At 41.0% G+C, this 26,401-nt stretch overlaps 2 protein-coding genes across 5 annotated transcripts in view; both read right to left on the bottom strand.

Moving 5' to 3' along the window:
* Positions 1–9,278, bottom strand: part of kcnip4a (potassium voltage-gated channel interacting protein 4a) — a 137,192-nt gene extending 127,914 nt beyond the window's left edge. For 2 of the 4 annotated variants that reach the window (XM_088015738.1, XM_088015737.1), the window contains exon 1: positions 8,637–9,276. In XM_088015738.1, the coding sequence (XP_087871864.1) occupies positions 8,637–8,697 (61 nt within the window). In that variant the 5' untranslated portion in view covers positions 8,698–9,276. Of the gene's footprint in view, positions 1–8,636 lie in introns of all 4 variants that reach the window. The other 2 variants (XM_088015736.1, XM_015008309.2) reach the window with 2 other exon arrangements.
* Positions 9,279–15,405: 6,127 nt separating this feature from the next.
* The window catches only part of adgra3 (adhesion G protein-coupled receptor A3), a 30,044-nt gene continuing 19,048 nt past the window's right edge, over positions 15,406–26,401 (bottom strand). Inside the window, exons 4-19 of the mRNA XM_015008312.2 lie at positions 25,509–25,580; positions 25,357–25,428; positions 25,089–25,249; positions 23,596–23,809; positions 23,353–23,517; positions 21,617–21,818; positions 21,377–21,526; positions 20,683–20,841; positions 20,430–20,597; positions 20,119–20,326; positions 19,822–20,030; positions 19,524–19,648; positions 19,244–19,367; positions 18,340–18,485; positions 17,726–17,821; positions 15,406–17,151 (exon numbers count right to left, since the gene is read on the bottom strand). Coding sequence (XP_014863798.2) covers positions 15,720–17,151; positions 17,726–17,821; positions 18,340–18,485; positions 19,244–19,367; positions 19,524–19,648; positions 19,822–20,030; positions 20,119–20,326; positions 20,430–20,597; positions 20,683–20,841; positions 21,377–21,526; positions 21,617–21,818; positions 23,353–23,517; positions 23,596–23,809; positions 25,089–25,249; positions 25,357–25,428; positions 25,509–25,580 — 3,703 coding nt within the window. The 3' untranslated portion in view covers positions 15,406–15,719. The remainder of the gene's footprint in view (positions 17,152–17,725; positions 17,822–18,339; positions 18,486–19,243; positions 19,368–19,523; positions 19,649–19,821; positions 20,031–20,118; positions 20,327–20,429; positions 20,598–20,682; positions 20,842–21,376; positions 21,527–21,616; positions 21,819–23,352; positions 23,518–23,595; positions 23,810–25,088; positions 25,250–25,356; positions 25,429–25,508; positions 25,581–26,401) is intronic.

The following is a 26,401-nucleotide window of genomic DNA, read 5'->3' on the forward strand; positions in this document are numbered from 1 at the left end:
ATCCAGGATAAAGAACAGGCTCATTACAGAGGCCATTACCGGCTGAAAAAGAGGTTTGAAACCAAAGAGTGTCCACTGAATTAAACACGCTCACCTCTATTATCTTTAACGACCACTGAAAACTTTACTGAACACAGTTAGCTTCTTTTACTCATTATCTAAATAGTAAGGAATTTTATGGATCAGTGAAACAAAATGTTTGGGTTTTTGGAAGTAAACTTTTATTTTGGCCAAATAAAAATTCCCAGAAGATTTAATTTGCCAGAAAGTTGAAATAAGATTGGGTTGGATATAAACATAGATGTATTTTCCTTGGCTTGTGCCAGTGCATCTGTGGTGCTCAATTTACTAACAAGTTGAGTTTTTCTTAATGTTCCTCGTCAAACATTTGTACTGCTTCAGTAATAGTAGGCTAGTATATGACCCATCCAGTAAATTGCACAGATATTTGTCTTTGAAATAACTTTCAATCTGAGTAGACTGAAAGTTGCTTTCTAGGCGTCGATGCCAGATTAGAGGATCAGCTGGATCAAAATCTCTATCAGTGTCTCTCTGATTAGACCTCGGGTCTAATTTCTTAATACCTGAAGATCAAGCTGCTCCACCTCCATCTGATGCTCCTATTAACATCTGCTCTCGGTCAGAAACAACCAATCAGAGCAAGGAGAAAGATCAGCACTGTCAATCATGCTTATGTACTTGCTGCTCAATGCCCTAATGGCGACAACTTACCTTTACGGGAAAAATGTAAAGGCAGGCAGAAGAGCTTGATTTTTTCCAAAGATTATTTTTCTTTCATACAGTCACGACATAGAAAACAGACAATATGTAAAAAAAACACACACAAAAAAACAGATTGTTTATAAAAGCTACCTACTGGAGCTTTAAACTTTTTGCTCTCTGCCATGTAAACTGACAACATCTGACAGAACAGATGAACAGATGAACAAGAATTGTTTGCAAACTTTTTAAAAACTGCTGCCTTATCTTTCCAAGCCTTTCATAAACTTATAAAGATGCACATGAATTACACAGCCACTGCAGAACACCCAGCACAGTTGGGAGCCATAAACCAGAGCGCTCGTTATTCTCTACTACAATTACTTGAAGCAAGCTGCTCCTTTCTATGCAACTTCCTAGTTCCAATGTGAAGGTGGGTAGAGCCCCTGGTGGTTCAGAGTTACTGGGTCAGCTAGCAGTCAGAGAAAGATATTTCAGCAAACACACACCTGTTTCTTCCTGATTTCTCACACACTGACCCTGCCCTTGTCCTATGAAGTTGAAGCTAAAATTAGAATTCATGAGGGAGGCAGCCTGAGGGATTAAAGAAACTGCAATGCAGCAGTTCAGAGAAGGGACCTTCAGTTGGTAAATATACTGTTATGTACTGGTGGTTTACTGCGATTTCAATTAAAAAATTGACTTGATGGCATTCAAAACTCGGTTCATCTTCTTTTGAATTAAAAATCTGCATTTTGGGGGAGCAAACAGATTTATTTAATTTCTTCTGCAATTACAAAAAGCCAAATTTTGGTATATTATACCAAATATTCTAATACTACAGCAAATGTAACAACCTAATGTAAACTAAATAAAAGAGTTGTACATAAAGCACAAATATCAAAGTGAAATGGTGACATGTATGCAAAGTGTGCAGATTTCTCTATAAAAAAAAAATAAGTGTTGGAATGCCTCCATAAGTTATTGAACCACAGCATCTGCCATCTGAAGATAACGGTGGGTCTTTATCGGTCAGCGTGTTCACAGACTATACAAGCGTCCAGAGGGAATCGAGGACACTTTCTGTGAAAGGATGCATGTCAGTGTGGTAGTCAAGCAGACAAAGGGACCTATCGTATCCAGAGGTTTATGTTGTAAGGTCACTTTCATTTTCTCAGGAGATGCACTTCATTTTCAGGTCATTAAACAAAAGGGGCGAGTTGTTTCTCACTGCGTAGCTAATGCAGGCTTATCAGGATAGTTGCCTAACATTTCTAATTGCTTGGAGAACCATAAAGCAATATACAAGCAACTAATGCAGAATTTCTAATTTATTTAATTTGCTTAAATACCCACTCAACAAAGCAAAGTTGAAAGTGTAAAGTTACAGTAAAAAGTAATTGTGTTTCGATGTATTGAATTAAAGTCTGTGCACTTTAAAATCCATTTTGGTTTTCTACTAATCGAGATCAGCTCACTTGGGTAACAATAGGCCAACAAAACCACATCATCTAGAGATGCAAAGATTACAATATTGTGATCATTTCCTAATGAGACATTGAAATAGTATTAATTCAAAACTTTCTGCCACAAATGGTGATTAAAAAGACAAAGTCAAACTATCTGTGCAAACGTGCTGTAAAACAGGGTTTAAATGATTCAATCAATGATAAAAGGCTGACATTTTAAACTGTCTTGCATCTTACATTGGGGACTAGCATAGTAAGAATTACTAAAACAGCATCATTTATATTTTAGATTAATGAAATGTTGCCAAAACCAGCATGGTTTTTGACAGACATTTTATAAAATCCAACTGATAAAATGGAGTAACTGTACTGGTCAGCTTTTTTTGCATCTAAAGTCTCGCTCACTCCGACTCTCCTTCAGCAACAATAAATTTCAGATGTCAACTTCTTACATCTTGTCTCTTAGTCTAACTTCATTTTCAAGCACCTGACTGATACTGTAATGGCAGACAAAGAGTCATCTCTGCTTAGTAACTGCACCCATTCTCTAAAGTATTTTGACCAGTTAAACATGGTAGTAGATATATATATTGCTAATTTGATAAAAATCTGATTTTTGAATGTCAGACCAATTGCTAAGTCTGATTGTCCGATTCTGCCCACCAGCTGATTTCTTGGTGTATAATGTAAGGAAAAGAAAAAAAAAGCTCAGGACATGTACAGTCCCAAACCATACACCTTCTAAATAAATCCAGTACACAAACACCACAAACAGCATCTGGCATAACAGAAAGCCTTGGCTGCTTCACAGTGCAGTCAAACGTACCCTACCTTAGCCTAAAGCACTTCTTCCCTGTTCAGAGAGATGAACTGGGAGAAAATAAACTACAATGGCTGAACATAACTCTATATTGTGTTTCAAAATTAAACCAGTTTTAAATAATTTCAGCGTGATTTTACATAAAAGCCAATGCAAACAACAATCATAACAAATGACAAAGCTAATTAGAAGTTGAGATGGTTATTTTTGAATCCCAATATGCTTTCTTTATCAGATATCATGTCAGTGAATTACCTACAATATTGAAGATATAACAAAAAACATAAGCTCTTGGTGAGAGAATCCATAAAAGTATTGCATTGTATTTCCACAATCAGCCACATGGTGGCACCCTTGCACACTGAATAGAAGAAACATACAGTAGATAATGCTTTACTTTGCTTTTTTACTAGGTGTTTTTTTCCACAGATGTGATTTAGACTACTGATAAAGAAATTGTATTTGAGTTTCATCAACTGATGTATTTTGCTGCTTTTCTTCTGAGTTATTTTTAGACTAACCCTAATTATTAAGGCAGACTCATTATGACTGCACATGTTTGTGTGCTCCACATGTCATAATCTCCAGATGGATTCAAAGATATGTTTATTATTGTGTTGTTGGCCATCTATATTAAGCACTGGCAGCCAACTTGTAGGACATGGACTTTGGGAGGAACCAGTTTCCAGAAAAGGCTTATGAGCCACCCGCCTACTGGGACGAGACAGACGGACCCTTCAGTTGGCCACTTATGACTCCACATATGGCCTGCATGATGTTCAGCAATGACACCATTTCATTTCATGAAGGAATTCTTGGTCAAGTTGTTCTATTTGTTTGAAAATGTAAAAAACTAGGATGATCTACAAACAAATTTCCTTGTCAAAACGCTAAATCAAAGCCAATTTCTGCTTTTTTATGTTAACAGCAGGCTACACTTTTATTGTCTTTTCACAGATAAAACAAAAAATCTGCTTTCCAGCAGAAGATCAGCAAATATCAAATACTTTGAAATAAGATGACAAAGCACCAGTCAGCACTAACAAGTACTTTTTATTCTTGATGCACACAAGTTAGAAAAACCCAATTTAGTTAGAAATAGCTTAGTAGAAGTATAATTTAATATTTAAAATAGACCCATCGTACGAACTACGAAAGACAAAAGAACATGATTTTCAAATGAGTCAGAAATGCATTGATCCAAGAAATTCAGGAATCAGCTACCAGAAAATAGCTGCTTGACTAAACACACATATTTGAAGTCAGAGCAAAAATCAAAAACTTAACATCGGAAACTATGAAAAAGAAAGCTGGGTGACGAACAACCCAAGTTTTTCTTGACACCATGAGTATTGAGAAAGATGGCAACGAATCTGAAAAAAAAAAGACGCCTTTCTGTTAGACCAATCATATTACAACTAATGTGGGTAGCCTGAAATGGAAGGGTATGGAGTTTTTTAAAAACTAATATCTATATTTTAAGAAATAGCTCTCTAGTTTTAGAGATGCCCATTAGTTGACGGGACAAAAATAAATGGGTAGCAATGTGTTATGCTTCTTTTTTTTTTGTCCTAAGTGAATGTAGTCAATCTATAGCGTGACCTTGGCAACAGAAAAGAAACACATTTTCAAGCTGCGTCTAAGCATTTCTACCCGGTTGGCACCAACTGCTTGGCACTCTATACAAACACGGCAAATAGAGTGGATCTGTGGCATAAACAAGCCAGTGGGTGGAAACATAAACATTTGAGATTGCCCACTTTTTTCAGTGTTCACACATCTCAGAGCATTTATAGCAACAAAAATCGCTGTGATGTCTCTCGCAGATCTGTTCTACATCCCAGTCACCCAGCTTGTGTTCATATATTCAGCTCCATGTCTCCCTTTCTTGTCTCCGTGTCCACCCTCTTTACTTTGGACTACTTATTCCCTTATTATTTTCTGGCTTGATTCCCAAGGCAGATGGTCCTTACAAGCAGATGCTCCCCACCCAATCCACACGAAGGAACAAACAAAGGCTGGAAGCAAAGCAAACAATCTGCTTCCCAGCAGAAGACCAGCAAGTATCAAAGAAACACTTTGAAATAAGATGACAAAGCATCTTTAGTGTAAAATGGACAAGATTAACAGAAAAGAGAATTATCAATGAAAATACAATTAAATGATACAAAAAGTGTAGTGACCATTTGTATTAGGCCCCCTTTATTGTGTTACAACAAATCCACTGCAGCCAATTTCCTTCAAAAGTCCTTTAATTAGTCAACAGCCGAAAGTTCACCTGTGTGTAATTAAGGCTTATGAAAACATGAATGGAAAAGACACGGGACAGAGGCAGAGGTCCACCATTCAACAGGATAACTACCATAAATAAAGCAAAACCTGGTGCCCATCTCCAGCAACCATCAGGTGAGACCCAGGGTTCACTCTGGACAGGTCACCAATTAATCGCAGGGCAACACAGAGACACCAAGAACTGAACTATGAACACAGACAATTTAAAGAGATCAATTAACCTTGGTCATGTTTTCTGAACTGCTGGAGGAAGACAGAGTACATGGAGAGAACCCATGGGTGCATAGGGAGAACCTACAAACTCCATCCAGAAAGACCGTTCAAAACCAGGACCTTCTTGCCGACTGCACCACTGTGCAGCTCAGTTTGCCAACACAAACTTTTCAATTAAAGGACGTTAAAGCCACAAGTCAAGCAAAAAAGGAAATATTTATGTGTAAAGAAAGTCACTGATAACAGTTTGCCATGAAAGAACGAAAAGAAAGGGAAACGAATGCAAAGATGTTACGGAAGTTACGATAACGATTTAAAAGAGTGTCAATGTAAAGAACTGTTGCACTAAGGAAGCAGCTGTTAGGAACAAACCTCATGGCTCAGTAGATCAACAATAATCTTAATAGGTGGTTGTAAAGCATAAAACAAATTCTCCGATTACACCATGTGGGACTTGGTGAAGAGTAAATGCTAAGGAACTGAGGAATCACAATGATTTAGAAAAGAAAACGCAAACATCTGCTCATGTTTTTAAAACCCTAAGTTTGCAGTGCTCATGATATTCCTCCCCACCTAAATTATAAGAAACGAAAATAGAATAAGAGCAAAAAGCAATGTAGACCATACTACTGGAGGCAAACTTTGTAATAATGACTACAGATATTCAAGTGGGGGAAAAAAGCTTAGATATTCATAAATTCACCCAAAATATATTTAACCACAACAAACGACAAAACATCTTCATTTCCTCCAACTCTGTGATCCTACTTGTGCACATTTACAGTCTGGATTGTTTATCCCTTCATGACTAATGCATTCGTTTGTAGAGCTTTACTCCTTAACGGCACTTAGATCTGTGCATGCAATGAGCATTGTTTCTCATTTTTACAACATGTATGGAAATTGCTGGTAACGAGAACACACCATTTTCCTAATAATGACTCTGAAAAAGACCTAAGAGCACAAAATAAATGTCAAATCAGGTACAAATGCAGAATCTGTAATTCTTATCTTTAACACAAGATAATGAGAAGTCAGTTAGGTGAGCAAATAAACATTTTCCTGACTCAGGCATAATGGGTAGTTAACTACCTTCTGGCTTATGTGAAACAATTGAGGAGCCTGAGGGGAACCTATGGACTCTAACTGAGCCATCATTTTTCTGAATGAAAGCCAAAGTACTGCAGAGAGGGGAAACCATCAGAGAATTAATGCAAATTATGTGTGCACATATTCAGAAAAAGTACTTTAAAACTCGTTTATATCCAAATAATTTGCTGAGATCAGAAGACAGTCAAATTATATAAAACATAATGTTAAAATATGAAACTATGTTTGATATTTTATATGACATAAGATGTCATTATTGAGTTGCAATAGCAAATAAATATGAAAGAAACATTCTTTTGCCGTTTAGCGTTGCTTTCGATTATCGTAGAGAACCACAGTAGTTTTAATATTAAAGATGAATTTTACCTAAAAAGAATGGGTTCTGCTGCTGTGCCGGGTTTTTTTTTTTTTTTACATTAATGAGTTTCTGGGACACTGTGGACCCATCTCCGCATTTTATTATGCAAACAAAAGAAAATGCAGACACAGAGATGATGTTTATGAAGCTACGTAAATAAACAGACCCAGTTCTGTCACTTGATTGTGAACTAAAATGAGGCTTTATGAGGATTATAATTTCTTCTAATTCACAATTTTCATTTACGTTTGTATTTCTACTCATATTCCACTTTACTTAAACACATTCCTTCAATAAAAACTTCAAGATGCCTCTTAAATACAAAGGGACCTAAACATCATTTGTACACAGCTGAGAAATTAATTACAGCAAAACTACAACTGTCATATGATTAGTTGTATTTTTGCAGTAGGACTTTGTGGGGTAGTTACTAGCAGTCAGTGTCCTACCTGCAGCAGATCATGACCTTAGCACCTTAGTTTATATCAGGGGTCTCAAACTCCAGTCCTCAAGGGCCGCTGTCCTGCAGTTTCTAGATGTGCCACAGGTACCAAACACTGGAATGAACTGGCTTAATTACCTTAATTACCTCCTCCTTGTGTAGATCACTCTGTGACCTAATTATTCTATTCAGGTGTGGTGCAGCAGAGGCACATCTAAAAGTTGCAGGACAGTAGCCCTCGAGGACTGGAGTTTGAGACCCCTGGTTTAAATAAACAGAAATAAATACTTTTTTCTGTTGTAAAACAAGCAACTGGATCATGCATCAGTGCTACAGCACGATAAAAATACATCTGCAGTATTTTTGCATGAGTTCTAACAAAAATACTACAGTACTACAGCCTATGGTTTCATACAACATAAAAAGGTTGTATGACAGCTTGTAGAATAGAAATATAGGATATGTCTATTCTATTTACAAGAAATACAGGAATTAAGATTTCAATAGATTTTTAACCCATTAAGATTCATCTATAAGACCAAATATGGGTCTACTTAACAGACACATACCACAATATCCTATTTAAGCATATAATTATGTGAAAAATATTGTGTAAGCACACAGAGTGTTAGCTTATGTGTGTTGGTGAACCATTATGGCTCCTCCAATCAAGCTGCTCATATTGTTGGCGCGTCATCTCCTGATTAACGTTATTACTTACACCTGTGTCCTCCCCGCTTCAACCCAACTCCCAACGAGTTTTTTTTAATGTCAGTTCATGAAGCTTCATAAATCTAACATGCGTCATTGCCTATTTATTTCTTCAGAGAAGGCAAAAGTCCAGACATGACAAAAACTTATTGAAAAAAGAAAATAAACCGAAATTTAGGAAGCAAATAAACCTGAGCAAAACATAAAATAAATAGGTCAATTCAACATTGCCTGTCAGAAAATAAAAGAAAGTTAACTGATATTATTAAAAACATGTAAATGAGTTTATAAATTCCAATTCTTTAAATAATAAATTGGCGGAAAAAACAACAACTTTCCCACAATGAATCTTCTTACACGAGGCAATATTAAAGTGACTTGTGTCTGACAGGCGCTTATATCAAACCAGCTGCATGCCTAGAGCCAGCAGACGGATAATAAATTAATAAATAATATTCACAACAATGGCAAAGAGGCTAAAACATGCCACATCTGTCCTACCAGTTGATGAAACCGCAGCATCCACGCGGGCAGAAACTGTCACCACTCTCTTCGCATCCATTCCAGAGAGGAGAGGAACTGGCTCCAGTCTTAAATGTTTTGTTTCTAAGCCACGGGAGCTTTAACCAAGCTGAAAGTGAGGGAGCGGATGAGAGACGAGGACTTGCTGCTCGTTCTTAACTCAAGTTTCGTTGAGGGGCGCAGCTTCGTGCACGCGGTTCTCTCAGACACGAGCGAGAGCAGGCAGGCGCGTACACCGGAAGGTGATGACGTTGACGTTGGTCGGACCGTAGATTCGCGTTCTTAGTCAACTGTGAGGTAAAAACGTCGTAAAACCACTTTTAACCTTAAATTACAGGCGCAAGAGAAGCATGTCTACCAGCTCTCGACATCTAGAAACTAAAAAGTTCCTAATTTGCAACATAGATAAAGCTCAGTCTCGTATGAAGACGTCGATTTTTAAGCATTGTCGCATATTTTGACTCTATCAACTCATGAATAAGAGGGTTCAAAGTGTGGGTCGTGAACCATTTGTAGCTCCTGAACTGATTCTGAGTGGCTCCTGGGTCCAGTTCCAAAATGACACAAATTTGACCCACCAGCACAAATTGATCCAGATGGAAGCTTTTAATATTTTCCATAATGGAAAAGTATTTGTGTTTTTATAGCCAAGTGTTTATTGTAAGTAGCTCCACATATCCACAAAACTTCACTCAAAAGCAGACTTCAGTCCACCCAAATCTACCTTTTATTATTTTTATTAAAGCATTCTTAAATAAAGAGTTATCAAAATTCTGTAACTATTGTTATGAAAAGGCTAAATTTGTTGCCATTTCACCCTCACACCCAATAAATTATGGATAAAAAACAAAAACTATTTTTTAATCTGTGAGTGCTTTACTTGACAACCTTGGCACCTGTGACAAAAGTTTTGGACAGTCCCGAATTTTGCCACATTGACCAAAATCATCCAAGTACTGGCTGGAATGTCAGACATGTTTGTCTTAAAATAAATAAAATCTAAACTTTTTGGGTCCCCTGTTCTCAATTTTCTTAGTCTTGGGTCATTATTTAGTCAATTATAAGAACTGACACAGGTCACATCTTTTTTTCCCAAACCCCCAACATCTGACAAATCTTTAGAAGCCCTTTCGAGATACCACTAGTTTCGAGGGTTATGTAATTCTGCACCAAACAATTCCTCTGGGTGCCGCCTATCGAAGAGGGGAATCTGCATAACAGTTGCTACAGGTCATGCACAGTCAGTGCTTAGTAATCTCACTTGCTGTTGTTTCTTTCTTGTATACACACACACACACACACACACACACACAGTGTTATAAGTAACAAATTACATAAGTTGATGGAAAGAAGACTTAGCATCTGCTCGAAACAGCACAGAATAAAACGTTACTATAGAAAGACGAGCCTGGCATGCTTCTTGGTAAATCAGCTATCAGCTGTTCTAATGATCAAAACGTTTTTCATGAACACTTCACATATCCGTCTTGGCAGCCAAAAACAGCAAATGCAAATGATCGTCTAGCTCCGTCTCCCCAGAGTACCACAGAACAAGAGAGGTTTCCGTCAGACGGTGAGACTTACTCTGTTCAATTAAAGACACGCAGACAGATTTGGACAAACGGGAAGCTGTTTATTCAGCAGATCGGACTGGAAATGGCTGACGTTTCTAAAATAAAATCATAAAACTGTAGCCTCATCTTTGTTCTGGCCTTGATGTGCGTTTCAGCCTCTGAAAGTAATTTTTAGACATTTATTTCTGGAATATGCTCTCCCATAGGCAGGTAAGAGAATGTGAAGTGTGCCTCTAGAACTCATTTGCTTCATATAATCAGGCGAGTAAAGAAGCATCTTTATTTGCAGACCAATACATTTGGTGATTCGTAATGACCTTGATGAATGCCACAAAACCAAAGATGATCTGCAAATAAATAAAGCTCTCGTTGCTGGAATCTTTGACCCTTTGGTATTAAAGAAGGCCATGAAGTGACTTTTTTTTCTGTTTTTTTTTTTTTTTTACACTTAAGATAAAACATTTCAGATGAGGAGACCTAATTTAAAGAGACAGCTTTCAGTTTATTGAATGTGTGTTGATGAGAAAGGGATATTATTGTCTGCAGCCGTCACCCGTGTTTCTGTTGAGATGGCTATAAATATCTGAGCACCTGGACAGAAAAATGAAGCCAAACATCTCCAGACAGTCTGGCACAGGTAGAATAATGGCAATAGAAGGACATTAATGAGGACACATGGAGATGAGAGATTAGCAGATGGCTTCATGTCATAATTTCAAGGCTGCATGTGTGTGTGCGTGTGTATTTGGGTTACACTTGCACTTGAAAGTGAACTTTAATGCAATAAAAACAGCTCACCTATTTAGGTCAAGTGAAAATTTTGGAGACTATTTTTGTAGCGAAGTGCTTCTTTTAGCCGTCTCACTGTAAACAATTTGCATTTAAAATGTCCTGGACTTCACAAGCATAATTTTGATCTAATGACCGTACTAGAAGGAGAACCCTCTCCTGCGAGATCACCAAATGAGCATCTATTCCTGTCCTCAGCTGTGACGGTGTCCTAAGTTTAATCATGATGTATTTAGGCTTGCACAAGGTCTCTGCAGTGCATTTAATGAGGAGACGGCGCCGATATTAGCACGGATAGCTTTGATTCATCACAGAGCACAGATAGAATAGGAACCCAAAATGGCTTTATGAAAAGTTTTCGGGCAAAAAAATAAATAAATAAGTTCCGGCGTTAGATTGGAGGAAAGGCCATGATAAGGTGATTTTACGGTCAGGCATGACGGATGATCGGAGGAGACGCGATTTACAACCGAAGCCTGGAAGATTCCATTACTCAACGTGGCACTTACAGACAGCTTTCCTGCTAATAAGTCCTTCTGACGAATTAATCAGCCTGAATGGAATCAGACAAGACGGTTAAGGCATTAATCTCATAAGAGCTCACAGCTGAGAGCGATCATAGAAGCCATTTGTACTGTCGTAATGCAGGGAACGTCCTCCGCAAGGAAAGTCAAGGTAAAAAGAAAGCACACCGATTCATTTCTAAGGTTTTTACACATCAAGGCATAAACTACCAGGTTCTAAAATGATTAAATTCTAACTTGATTTAGTTTTGTCGGAGGAGATGCGACAAAATTAAATCAACCAAAAATGTTTTTTGGTTGATTTGGTCGCCCATTAGTCTGCGAGGGGGTTTGATTATTTGAAGTCCATCAATCTGCAGTGAGAGGGATTATTGACAAGTATGAAACATTAAATCGATGTTGATCGGAAACCACTGTGAAGGTGGACTGGTCAAAGGAACTGCAAAACAGCAAACAAACGACCTCTCCGTAGTGGTGGTGGTGGTGGGGTAGTGATGTGGGATAATTTTTGCAGTCATTAAGTCGAACACAAGCTCCAAACTTGGTTGAATCTGGATCATGCAATTAGTGAAAATACAGAACAACAAAAATAGAACAAAAAAAATGATCAACACTTTTGGTTTATAGCTGCTAATGGTGTTTTTCCCCTATAAGAAACTGAATCACAAAGACGGTGTGATGAACGTATTTTTGTACAGCTGAGGTTAGATTAAAATGTTTTTTTAGAATCAGTTTAAAGCCAGATAACCTTCCACATAGGTAAAGTCAGATTTAAGAGATGTACTTTCTTTAAAGAGTTATGGTTAAAGGTTTTCTTTATCCTACGCATCTGCCTATGAAATGCAACAAACAACTTTTGAGAAGCACCTTTGACACAAACACAATAGAGTATGAGCTGGGAAATGTCCATTTCTGAATAACTTGATTCCATTACATTCTCCTTAGCGCCACCATTAGAAAAATAACTTAGAAACAAAGTTACTGTCTGAATGCTCGAATATATTTGGTAATTTCTCCAGGGTCTATTTCTGGAGAAAACCAAAAGCAGCTTTTCACCACAAACACCTCACATGCACTGTCGAACACAAACCGGGACGATTCTGAATTATCCATCTCTGAAAAATGAAGCATGCTTATTTCCCACTTTAAATGCTTCCACCCCTTCATGAGGAAGACATTAGTGTGAAAAATTGTATTTCACAATGTTTTCCTCCCTACTTGAAGGCATACAAATCCAGTTTGAAGTCGGATATTACCACGTGTTTTAAGTCTTGTGGTTAAATGTTTGAAAAAGCCTTTGCCTAATTTGCAAATAAATCCTCCCCGTCTGAAAACTCGCCAATTATCTCAGCAGACGGTCGCTTAAAAGTCCGCAAACATTGAAAGCTAATTAAAAGCTTTACTCCATATGTCAGTTCTGTAAGCTCTACTTTCTCTCCCTCGTTAACACAGATGAAACTAAAAATAGCGGGTATGTCCTGGAGACATAGAGCTCCCCACAGTTACAATCTGCAGCGTGAGATTCATGTTCTTCCTTGCAGAGGTTTATTTCTACATCAAAGACACATGTTGCCTCCAGACATCATGGCCAGAATGCAGGTAACTGTATTCATCTCAGTGCCTTAAAAAAAAAAAAAAAAAAAAAAAAAGTACAAGTTTGTTGAAATTTAACTTCTTCACAAACCAATTTTCCCCACTAATCCCAGAATTCCAAGTGATTATTTTATCAGATGATCTCAACAAGGTCTTTCACTACTTTTAGGCACAAAAGCCTCCAGGTTGTCATGTCCTCTTTACTGTCAGGCTTCGGACAAACACAACAGATGGTGGAGCGTCAGACTCCTGGCGATAATTTGAAGAACGCTCCTCGATGCCCAGAGGGAATCAACGAGGTCGTCACTAACCAAGGCGTCAACAGCGCTTTCCATAATTCACAAGTCTTATTATGGCGTGTCGCGTCCAGGATGGCTGGGCGATAAATCTTTGCCAGGGTGAAATATGTGTTTTATTAATATGTCGTCGATGAAAAATTGAAGCTACAGGAGCCGTGACGTGTTTGCGCGTCTGCTGTGACTAAAATCAACAGATGAAGATCATCAGCCTGACCTTTGAGTCTTGGGCTAGGAGGTTGATGAGAATTTGGTCAAAAGTAAGAATATGTCTAGGCTTTTAGGGAGTCTTTTAGATCTAGTCAAGTTTTTCCGACGAGGTGGAAGTCATCTTTGGGTGATCCATCAGCCAAGAAATTAGTATTTCTTTCAAGAACTAAAGACATTAAGGAATTTTGGCAGTTCTGTTTTCTTTACGCTGATATGTTCAGTCTTGGACAATGTCTCTCACCCTCCCATGTAAGAAGCTGTTGCAGAACTGTTACATCCTATGTGCACAAAACGGCATCATCAAAGATCCCTCCTCCCAGCTGCTGCTCACAATTTAACTCTTCACATATCTGCTGTTATTTACAGTTTTTTCCCCCATTTTTTCTAGTCTTTCGGTTTTTAAGCACAAATATACATATAAACATTTTGCATGTTTTTCTAAATGGTCCTACTCATCCTGGTCTTATATTGTGCATCTGCCCTTACTCTTATTGATATTTTTGCCTTCATGTGAATCTTCCATTTGCCTGGTACCTGAACTTTCCCCACTAAAGGACAATAATAAAGACTATATCTTGATTTTCTTCTATTCTATATAATTTCCACAACAGAACAGCGCAGTAAAGAATGTTTTTACCAGTCCTGTCAATTTTGTTTTAGTGCAATTACATTTGTAGTCTCATTAAATATTTGGTGACCAATCAAAAGACCAAAACATGTTTGATTTTTTGTTTTTAGTTCCACCAAAAATTGAAAAGGCACAATTGACATTTACAAAAAAAAAAAAAAACAAGAAAGAAAAAGAAAAACAACCAGTTTAGCTGAGTTTTTCAAACTTCACTGATTGACAAGCACTTGAGTTCCAGCATTTTCCAGTTTCGATCAGCAAAAGCCTTGGTGGTCATTACCCGGGTCATGTGAGAGAGACGGTTTGGTTCATAAGGCTGAAACACTGCCACCATGACATCGGCTAACAGGTGGTTGGCCCTCCCTCTGTCTAGGACGGCCAGAACAAAGTCAGCTGACCTCAAGTGGTGTTGAAAATCAAGTCAGCTCAAGGGTCTCCTGTCAGAAAAAACAAGAAGTTTAGCTGAAATAATGCCACAGGTTGTTAATCACTCCACCCTGGAAAACAAAACCGTTCAAATAAATCCTGAAAATCATAAAACCGATGGCATTCATCCCTTAAATTTATGCATTCAACCGCCTGACCAGAACTGGCTATAGCCAGCGTGAGATTTAAATTAGCTGCTGTTGGAACAGTAAATCAGAAACACTGCACTCCCACAGCAAAAAGTGACGCTGAATCCTGTCAAATGCTCTGCTGTGTCTCATTCAAGCGAGCGAGACCCAGGTTCAGCAGCCCTGCTGCTGCGGAGGACACTTGGAATGAGCTGCAGGAGAAGGAAGACGGCTCGTCTCTCATTATCTTCTCTTTTCCCTGCAGCCTTTCCCTACCCCAGAGAGTCAGCTGTCAATCACATCCTGGGGGGAAATGAAGTCGGCTGGAGCCCAGGACGCGCAGCGATCTCATCGGCTCCGTCAGCAGGCAGGGAAAAAACTCCTACGGATGGCCAACGTCGCTGCGGGTCGCAATTAAAGTGCTGCATCGGTGCGGAGACGGGAACCCGAGGCCACCTGAAGGTCAGCGAAGGAACCCAATTACCAGGTTGTCATGTCCTGATGGGAGGAAAGCAGAAGAGCTCCGAGGCCCAGAGGGACAAAAGATAAATGTTTGTGATGTTGCAAGAATAAAAAAAACTTTTAAATAGGTAAATGAAACCGTTTTATTACTAATCCTGGAAGCAAAAAGCATGAGGGGAAAGGCATACAGTCTCACTTACAGAACTCTCAAATTAACAGAACTCAAATTAACAGTGTTGGATTAAAAGTTATAAAAAAATAAAACATTTACAAAAGCATATCTACAAGGACAGCTCAGTGGCAGCTTTCCTGCTAATTTCCAATATTTTCTCTGAAAAAAAAAAAAGTCACATAAAGTCAACATAAAGAGATATTTCACAGTTTCAAGGCATGAGAGTTTTATTTATGCAGTCCTCAGGAGGGAAACTGTTGCTACACAGTAGTTTCATGTTTCCACAGACCTGTTTTTATGCAGGCGCCGTCACCGTTCACTAAAGGCACCGCTTGTCCGTTTTTTTTCAGTGTGCCACCGTTCTGAGTGACCAGGTTGAGTCCGTACCACTTGCTGCTTTGGTTTTCTGGTTCTGAGCTGCCCGGCGGCGGCACGGTGTCTTTACTGGCAGCTGGTGACCCGGCGGGAGCCGCCTGCTCTGCCTCTATGCTCACGGCGGTCCCGTTCTCGAGCAGAGCGCCGCTTCCTTTCTCCGAGAAGCGGGAGCGGCGCGGCAGGCTGGCGCTGTCGCTGCTGTCCTGCTGCAGCTGGCTCTGATGACGCTCCCTGTAGGCCATGTACGCCGCACGGCGACTGTTGCGCGCCGCCATGTCGTAGTAGTGGTGCCGCCTACTGGGGGCGCTCTGCACGCTGCCCTCCACGCTGGTGGGCACGTCGTAGGCGTACTCTCGCAGCACAGTCAGCCGGCTCGCCCTGTGCGCTCGTGCTCTGTTCTTCTGATGTCTGCTCGTGCTTCCGTTAGCTGCCGGATTGCTAATGTTGCTCAAAGGGCGGAACTGCACCTCCACCGGTGTGACGTGCATTTTAATTTCATTATCTAACGAATGCTCGGTCAGGCTGTTGTCCAGAACAGCCGTGCCGTTGGCCGTCGCCGGGGCCGAGGCTGCCTTGCACTGAGCCGCCTCAGCGTGCAGGTTGGTCAGCTTGCTGCCATGGCCGGAGTTGCGAACGCTCGGGGCGCTCCTGTTGGTGTACGAAGAATCCGCGCTGCTGTGGCCGCATTTTGCCGACTGGCCATCGGCCTTCTCGGTCGTCGCCGTCGACATCACGGCGATGCCCGTCTGAGGCAGAAGGACCTCGTCCTGCGCAGAGTACGCCGGCCTTCCGGAGCAACACACCTGCAACCAGAACCGCCTCATGTCCTGTCTGTTGACGCAGTGGTGCGCCACCATGAACGCCCCGAGCGCCAGCGCGGTCAACCCGAAGAGGCAGGTGAACGCCATGTCGAAAGGGTGATCCTGTGATACCGCCATGGCGCCGAACACCCACAGGCCTGAATACAGACCTAAAGCCCCCACTGCGCCAATCAGCTGGGCGGTGAAGGTGTGCTCGTTCTCCAGGGCCGAGAGGGGCACGGCATGGGGGGCCGACGCCACGGAGGACGACGCCTCGTTCGGCTGGAGCTGCGCGGTGAGGGGGTGGGAGAGGCTGCCGGGACCCTCGGGGGTGGCCTCGCTGCTGGCTGAAGCCAGATGTTGCTGCTCTTCACTGGACTCCTTCAGCTCGTAGCGCCGCTCGGGGTGTCGGCGCACCTGCAGCAGGATGCTGAGAAAGTACATGCAGTCCACGAAGACGATGAACCCAGCTGGTCCATAGAAAGCCCCGATGCTCGGCTCCCAGGCCATCCAGCAACTACAAGGAAAGAAGACCGGCAGGACTTAGACACCTGTCAATTTCTTTTGTTATTATCTAAATACAGAGTGCACATCAAATGAACAAGTTGCCAAAGAAAGTCCAAACTTCAGATCTAACAAATAGTTTAAGTGTTTTTTTTTCCTGTGCAAGTTTTGCCTCCAACTCTTTGCAGGTATTATCCTGTCAAGTTTAATGACAAGAGCTGAAAATATTTTGCACGCAAGAAATTAATTAAACTCTAAAGACTCCAGGACAGATTTCTCAATTAGTCAGCCATGGTGCCTGATCGGAACAGCTGCCACAACAGGGAGCAGTGGCGTGTTGCCTGGATGCACATATCATTAACGGGACTCCATAATCGGAACTTTGGGGAATAACGTTCTCCCTCCCTCGTATAAAAATCTGCATTATTCTAAAAACAATGCAGTCGTGGTTGTCCTAATAATGGACCTCTGGAGGAGTTGTGGTTTGAAGAGCTTCCTTACTAAATGCTGATGTCCAGATTTAATGGCAGCATTTCCATAAGCGCAAGCTGGGAATTTTTAATTGCAGTGTGCGAAATCCTACTCACTATGGTGAATATCTTTGGCTGCCGTAGTTTTTTATGTTCGCTGCCGCAGTAATTCCACAGACAATGATGGGTATTCCTCCACCGATTAGGTAGAACCTGGAAAATGAAGCAAAAAAATATACGTATTTCAGTGTTTGGATTTCCATAACAAGTCAGTTATGTTACAGTTATATAAATTACACTTGTATAAATGCAGTTGGATTACTAAACACATACTCAGGAGTTCTGTACAAGACTCGAATCTAAAATTATTGGCAAATATTCTTCCAAAATGTACATATAAAGAAAAATATTCCCACTGAACTTGTACAGAGGTATCAGATTTCAACAAAGAATCTGAAATAAACATGAATGAGGAAAAAAATGATGGCTGGATAGATGTACGTATATCTATCCATATATGGACAGATGGATTAAAACTTATACGGATGAATGGATGGAATCCACGGATTGAATGGTTGGATCGAAATATGGACAAATAGACCGACATGGGAAAGGGGAAGAGAATCTGAAAAACAAAATATTTTTCCAGAACACGAAAATAGTGAAATTCCAGACTTTCCCATCCCACCCAGGAACTCTGCTTTCATCGTTCACTGGAGTTGGAAACAAACCTGAGCATCGGTCGTGGGGGTGGCGGCGGCTCGTCCAGCTCCTCGTAGCGTTTGGCTTTGCGTGTGAGTTGCTTGTAAATGTTGCGTGCCGTCACGCCCACCCACAGGGCGGTCGCCAGAGTGGAGTAGTGCAACAGAATACCCACCTGGAAGAGATTAGGCTGCAATGTCATGTATGGGCAAAGGAGTTCAGCGAATTTATGACATCACAGTAAATTCCAACAATCAGCGCTTGAACCCTAAATTCAGACAGCAGAACAAGCTCACAATAAAAATTTGAGTGAAATCCAACGTTTAAGTTGAGTTTATTTATTCAGCACAACTTTTATAAGCAATTTAAACTGGGAAAGACAAAAAAAAAAAAAAAAATGTTTAAGTCAGGCAGATTTGTATAGATTTACATTATGTCAATAAAAAGTGACAAGAAAATGATTAATGGCCAAAACTTGCCCATATCTTCATTGGATCTCTGATTCAAAACCTGACCAAACAGAAAAGGTTCAGACGCCTAAAGCTGATGGGCTATTAGTAACAAAGAACTGCTAATAAATACTCTTTGACAAATAATCTACAAAAACAGAGGAGCCCAGTGAATGTAGGGTATATCAGCTGTATGAATTTGCTTAACAGTCTGCTCTGTTTCATTTTTAGGAGAAGATATATGATTTTGTAGAAGTGCAATAACACACTTTGAAAAGAGATGTAGGCTCACCTCAAGCCAAGAAAACGCATCTCTTACTGAATTCCCCATGTTTCATAAGATCAGTTATCTTAGCCAACGGCATTTTTTTTCCCTCCCAGAAAACATCAAAATCCCTGGTTCTTTTATGACTGTCGAGCACGAAGCTTGAAAGAGGAACACCTGAGAGTTGGAGTTGCGGAGGGAAGGACGATTCCCACTTACTGCTTGGCAGACGCTGGCGTATCGTGTCTGATTGATGCCGCCTACAAAAACTCCACAGGTGAGCGCCATGTGAAAGCAGAGGTTGACCAGCATGTGCCAAAACTTGCGACTCACACAAACAGACCTGCAAAAAAAAAAAAAAAAAAAAAACAAAAAACAAAACCAGAAGCTTCCAATTTTATATGCTCTGAATGTTTGCAATTTTTTTCACATTACACCACAACCTCTAAGTATTTTTGCACAACTAAACTAACCATTACAAAGTTATTTTGGTGTTTACCTGTAATGGTAGATGTAACTGAGGATGATTGTGAACAGGCAGAGGAGGAGGATGACACTTGTAGCGTAAATGACTGGATGTAACGGCTGGATGCTTGGAGAGAACTGTTCGATGGTGTTCAAGTCCTAAAACAGAGGAATACGGAGAAGCTTCAGCTTTCATTCACAACGTTTATGAACCCTAGAGGCTATTCTAGCTCTAACTACTAATGGCCACTAGAGGGCGAGACAATTGTATAAAACATGAGTGACTCTGCTCCTTTTAAACATTTAAAACGACATGGGGCAGCTCCACCTACCATGAGCAGACCGTAGTTGCCCAGAGAGTTGCAGGACATGGTGGTGAAGTTGTCATGGTTCTCCAGGATGCGGCAGCCCTCGCTCCTCCACCCTCCCTGATCGCCAGCCAGGCTGAAATTCCAGCGGGCGGAGACGGCGTCGGAGCCGCGAGCGAAGCGCCGCAGGGTGATGTTGATGGGGGTCTTCAGGGAACGTAGAGCGACGCCGTCTGATGGCGGAGAGATTTACGGGGTCAAAATTGTCTCTTTTAGATGTGTGATTTTAAACTTCCCCAAGACTGTATATGCAGGACTTGCCCATCTTTGCCATGATCACAGGCGTGGCCACACTCCTCTTCCTCCCTCCGTCAGCCAGAAGGGAGGTGTTCCCGGTGGAGGGGAAGAACTTCCCGTTGCGGAAGCCGAGCAGGTAGAGCTTGTAAACGTTATCGTCCGTCTGCCCAGGAGTGACAGCCTGACTGAAGAGAGACCGCGGAAGCTGCAGCGAAGCCTCCACTACGGTGCTCTGTTCGGACACAAACGGATTTTACAGAACGCGCCCCGTCCTGGCCGTCTAGGACAACCGACTGGACACACAAACACTACAGACATTTCTGCTGGAAGCTGACCTTGTAGAGGACGGAGGCGAAGGAGCCGGTGGTGTTGCATTTGAACGTGAGCTGGCGGTCGTGGCCCGGCAGCCGCTCCGGGCTGGGCCTCTGGAACAGCATGCAGGTCATGCCGTTCCAGTCGTTGACCCTGACCGTGTGGGCCTCCAGCGCGATGTTGGGGGACGTCTGAGAGGACGACAGGAAAAACTAAATGCTCGTCTCCGTCAACAAAAACCCGGTGAACGTTTTAGTGCTCGTTAGTGAGGCCGACCAGGGAGAAAGCCTGTGCCGTGGCCAGACGGTAGATGGATATTTTCTGCAGGCATGCGATGATGCGGCTGCATGCCATGGCTTCACGCTGGGCCATCCACAGCACTCTCTCGTCGGCCAGCATCAGGTTGCTGGCCATGTTGACCATCACCTCACCCAGCTGGGAAAGTGAAGAGGAGAAAGTATAAATCTCAACAAGAACACAGTCAAACCTTTTCATTGTGACACAATCCGTTCAAATAGTTCTACATCATTTAGTTGCGTTATCAAAACGCTAACAAAATCCAGTACTATCAACTCCCTTCAGAAGTCAACCAACAGGTAAATAGAGTCCATTTTCCTTCCCACAGCATTATCATCCACAACAGCTGTTTGAAGATACTTGGATGACAGGAGTTATAACAAGATTTATTTTCCATTTGGGATAAATAAAGTATTTTTAAATTGTCCAATAAGATTGAGGCTAAGCCGATGTTTACTTCCACTTCACAATTATGTGCTACCATTTCAAATGTCTAAAAGTTCCTGAGATGAAAAAGTTCACAAGAGACTGCATTTCAAAACTACGTGTCAAAACGGGTTTGACGTTAGAAAGCCTAAGCAACTTAAAAAGAAGAAGCTTTTCAGTGTTTTTAACCTCCAGCTGACTTAAAGCCAACAGCTGCTTTGATCAAATCTTGTCATCTTCAACTTACGTCTTTAAACTTCTCCACAAACTTGCCAAACTTCTCAATCATTTCAGCCATGAAGATGATGTCCATCTTGTCTGACAGGTTGGCAGCATCGATCGTGTACACCAACAGGCTTTGAGCTTTGATTACAACATTGGTCTCGTTTAGAGGCATCTGTCAGAAACACAAGAAGAAAGTTGATTCAATGTGTAGACAAAAAAAAAAGAAAGAAAAGGGAAAGAAAAATAACAGTAGGATACAAACCTGGTTGATGACGTAGAGACCCCTGGTGACCTCTTTTTGAAACTGACACTGGGAGTAGTCGCCCTCCATCCACTGGCCCTCGGGGCTGCAGTGACGCCACGCCTGTCGTTCTTCACTCGGGACGCCTGAATAAGCGCGGGCGCTGGACGTCGGCGAGTTGCAGGGAAGGTAGACTTTGATTCCTGCCAGAGTGCGGGGCCACCTGGATAAATTAAACTCCAGTCAAACTTATCTGGCTAACGTTTTCAATTTCCTCTTTCTAACCCTCAGTTAAATTACATTTTAATGTGTGTGTCATGCAATTGTGATTTTTACAATCAGCCACCAGGTGGCACTGCTGGCAAAGCAACAAAGACGCACTCATATAGCAACATGTCTATGCTTTGATATAAATGCATTCAACTATTTTGAACTCGACTCGACTATTAAACTTGAACCTCGATTAATCAGTTTTTTTCTTTGCAGTAAATTCTTAGTGTTCTGGGCTTTCAATGAATCACCTGAACAGTTCCTATCCAAGATGAAGGACTACAACAAACACCTTTAATCATATTTAAAGCATTTCCTAATGTTTTTTATTCATTTAACTTTGGGCATTTTGATTAAATTAGACCACCATATTTACAGATCTACAGATTTGGGGCCAATTACATTTATTTAATATTCTTTAAAACGCAGTATGTGATCCTGATCACTTTGAATACAGATTAAAATTCAAAAACTTGATCTAGAACCCAAAGGCAGTGAAATTCATCTTTGTGCTTTCTGTAACCATGAGTCAATGGGTTGGACAATAATTAGGAAAATCAGAGATGAAAAGTTAATAAAAACATATAAAAAGAAAAGTGCCTTTAAAATTACACTCAGTTTTCTTTGCTCCAAATTTATCAAGGACTGGAAAGTGATAGAAGCCACTTCTATACTTTTTATGTTTATTACGACTCTGAAAGTCTCACCTTCACTCCTCCAAACATTCTTCCTGTTGTTATGGACACTCGAGTTAATCTTTGCCTCATCTGACCATAACGCTGAGCTCCAGAAGGGCTTTACCAGATCCATGTGGGAAACTAAATGTTTGAGTCAAGATTGAAGACACTGCTTTTTAAACGAGACGCTTTTTAATGTAAAACTGACTTCGTTGGGGACAGAGGCACTACAGTTTACAGAAGAGCTGTGTGGTTGCTGGGTTGCTACCAAACATCCTAACCAATGTCTTTTCATCAGGGGTTGATGGGGTTGGCCGTTTGTCTCCAAGCCCTTTGCCAAGTGGTGATGCTTCTGAATAATTTGTACTTCAATCTGAAGTTGTTTAGCTCAAAGATTTTCCCCAATCTGTGCAAATCTACAATTTTCCATCTTAGATCTTCATTGAGCTCCTTGGACTTTCACATTGTTCTTAGTACTAGCCAGGTCCATGAGTGAGTTTCATGGTGGTAAAAAGTCAAATTAAAGGACGCACAGATAGCACAACTTATCAAAAATACATATTTTTGATACAGTCTTGGTTGTCCAGCTCGATTTTTTTTTTTCTAAAGATGTTTATCATTTTTGATAAGTTAGGTCCCATGATGACCCAATGCCAGCTTGATTCATAACTGAAGCTGTAAATTGTATAATCATTTCTCCCTAAAATGTAACAGTACAAATAATTCAGTAAAAGCCATAAAACTGTATTGGACAGAAAATGGCATCTTTACAGTTCAACATTAAATTCAGCGTGACTTTTCAATATCTACCTGAACTCTCCTTTGTTGTTGGAGATGCGTTCAGGAGCGCAGTACTTGGCAGAACTTTGCAGCACCACAATGTGCACAGTCCTGGTTGTGTTCCCCCGGCTGGTCCGGACCCGACACTCCCAATTCCCCGTGAAACCGGGCTGGATGTTCGAGATGGTTAAGGCACTGATTGGAAAAATGGGAACGGAAATTAGATGTTCATTTGACGTAAAAATGCTTGGCAGACGTGGACGCGAGTCTTACCTGGCGATGAGGGAGCAGTTCTGCACGACGCGTTTCTCTATGAAAATGCCCTGAGTGGCATCTGGCTTGACCATGCGGCCGTTCTGGTACCAGAGGACCTGCATGTCCTCGGCCACGAGGGAAGCCTGACACTGGAACGGCAGGCTGTCCCCCTGGAAGACCACCTGACGGTGGGACGGAGTTAGCTGGAAGGAGGGCAGCTCCAGCGGAGCATCTGGAAAGAAGCAAGGAGTCGGCTAGTAAATCAGTGTGATTTTTAAAGGCTTTCCACACATTTTTCATATCAACATAGCAGACGATTCCAGACTTTTTTTTTTTTAAAAAGCATAAATGCAAAAAGGTCACTATAAATTTACAGGAGATTCTTGCTGCATATGTGGAAAATGTAAGGGAGGGAGGAACGGTCGGACAAACGTGAACACATCAAGGGCTGGAAAACGCCAAAATAAAAATACTTTCCCAGTACATTTTCTTAGTTTGGGCAAACAAAAGACGAAAAGAATGAAATGAAAATGAAGCTGAATTTGGGTGCGTTTCAAGGCTACTTATAATTCATGTCAGGAAACGAGTTCCTTGTAAATCTGTGTCATGTGTTTTATAATCCCAGAAGGAGGCGAGAGCCAAACTGATAAGACATGAGCAGGTGCAAACAAAGGCAGCGCCGGCCTGGGCAGGCTGCGTCTTATCCGACGTGTCATTGCACAAACCCCGCTTCCACAAACACACACAGCGCACCAGTTTGACAACAAAATCTGTGCCAATTAAACTGAGGAAATTACAAGGGTCATAACCAAAGTTTATTAAAAAAAAACTGCATTTAAACTGTTCATAAGGTTGCTAGGCATCCAAGACTGCAGCCCTAAAAACCCTACATAAAGCTTTCATATTAATTTTTGTCATGACCCCTGATGGCAAAGACAAAAAGGCTTAAGATGCCAAGAAAAACAAAAGGCACTCATGGATTGGCTGATTTTTAAACGACAGCCAATAGCATGTCAAGGAACAAATCAATTTTGTATTTTCCCCCCAAAATTCACCAACAGGTGAATCCACAGAAAACCAAAGTGCAAAGATTTGGGCCACACTGTACACCGTTTGGTCTGCCATCATCATGCTTACATTTCAGACTCCATGGTAAATTTAAAAGAAGTTCAAGTCCTTTGGAAAGCATAAATACAAAATGTACCCATTAATTACCAATGGAAAGACAATTCATGTAATTGATGAGACTGAGAAAAGTCAGAGTGTAATGGAAAATATTTGTATAGAAAAAAAAAATACTTTGAAAAACACCTGGAAAATATCTGAACAAAATTCTGGATTTGTATTTATGCCGCACTGTGTAGACATCTTGTACATATAATAATGTGGAGTTTCGCATTTCAGTTTTCATTTAGGCTGTCGTTTCAGGATAACATCTTTATGACCAGGCAAACGTGTGATCATTTTAACAGAAAGGTCTGATTTTGAGCAGCTCCAGTTTGTGTCCTTACCGCATGTAAAGAGCTCTGTCCTCAGAGACGTGATGAGCTGACCCTGGAGCGACTGAGGGTACGAGCACTTTGTGTTCTTCACAGAAACATTACGGTCTTTGATCCAACGCAGCAGCCACCGAAGGTTACAGTCACAGAGCAGGTAGGGTGTCTGAAACTCTCTGAAAGCAACAACAAGCACGATGTCTGTAACATGGTTTTCATTGGATCGACGCATGATGGATAAATTGAGCAAAACAGAAGAGAATTATCTCCTTTGCATACTTACAACGCCTTCAGAGACACCAGCCTGTCAAACATTCCCTGAGCCAATGAGGAGAACATGTTTCCTGAAAGGTTTCTGCAGATAAACACACAGCTGATGTCAGCCCTTCACCAATTATACTCATCATTGTATTCAGGATAACACACAATACTTACAGCCGACTCAGGCTGTCCAGGCCCTTAAAGACGTCCCCGTTAAGACAGCTAATGCTGTTGTTGGACAGGTCCCTGTAAAACATGGAGAGAAGGGGGAAAAAAAGAGAAATGAAAGACAGATTTCTTTACAACAATAAAGGGAAAGTTAGTGATAGAAAAATTAATTCCACTTAAAAAGTAAAAACACCAAGTTCAGCAGGCAGGTTGGGACAGGGACGTCTAGCATTCAGCAGACAGGTTAACAACTTCCAAGACGGTATTAGATAATGTCTGTGTGGGCCTGCAGGGGGATTCGAAACCTTAAAAGGTGAAGCGGCACGGTGGGAGGCGATTAATCACCTATGATTAATGTCAAATACATCAAAAGTGTCTGTTTTCTTCAACTCTGGATGTGACCCGAGACGACGTCTCAGGAAAACATCAGAGAGAGGTGTCCGACACAACTGACGTGAGGAATACTGGCTGATTCTCGAGATGAACACGCAAAGAAGATGGATGTTGCTGCTGCTGCTGTCAGTTAGCTAAACCTCTGTTGTTTAGAACCTTGAGGAAAGTCAACATTCACCTCCACATCGCCACGGCAACCTTTAGTACAGTCAATGTGTGTGTGTGTGTGTGTGTGTGTGTGTGTGTGTGAAAAGCCCTCCTTCTTTTAAACTACCGTTTACAAACAGCAGAATCATACTTCAGACATTTTGCGTGAAAGTACAAATTAAAGGCAACTTTATTTGTACAGCATCTTTCAGCAACATGGCAATTCAAAGCAAACAACTATTTTAGCTATAAATAACACCAACTTGTTCCTCAAATAAAGACCAAGTTTAAACAATTCAAACAATTGTTTTATCACAAACACCAATGTGTGTGGTTTATTGTACGTTGATTTATTAAAT

Source organism: Poecilia mexicana, unplaced genomic scaffold (assembly GCF_051168715.1).
Source record: "Poecilia mexicana isolate PSO_F unplaced genomic scaffold, ASM5116871v1 scaffold_18, whole genome shotgun sequence".
Classification (NCBI taxonomy): domain Eukaryota; kingdom Metazoa; phylum Chordata; class Actinopteri; order Cyprinodontiformes; family Poeciliidae; genus Poecilia; species Poecilia mexicana.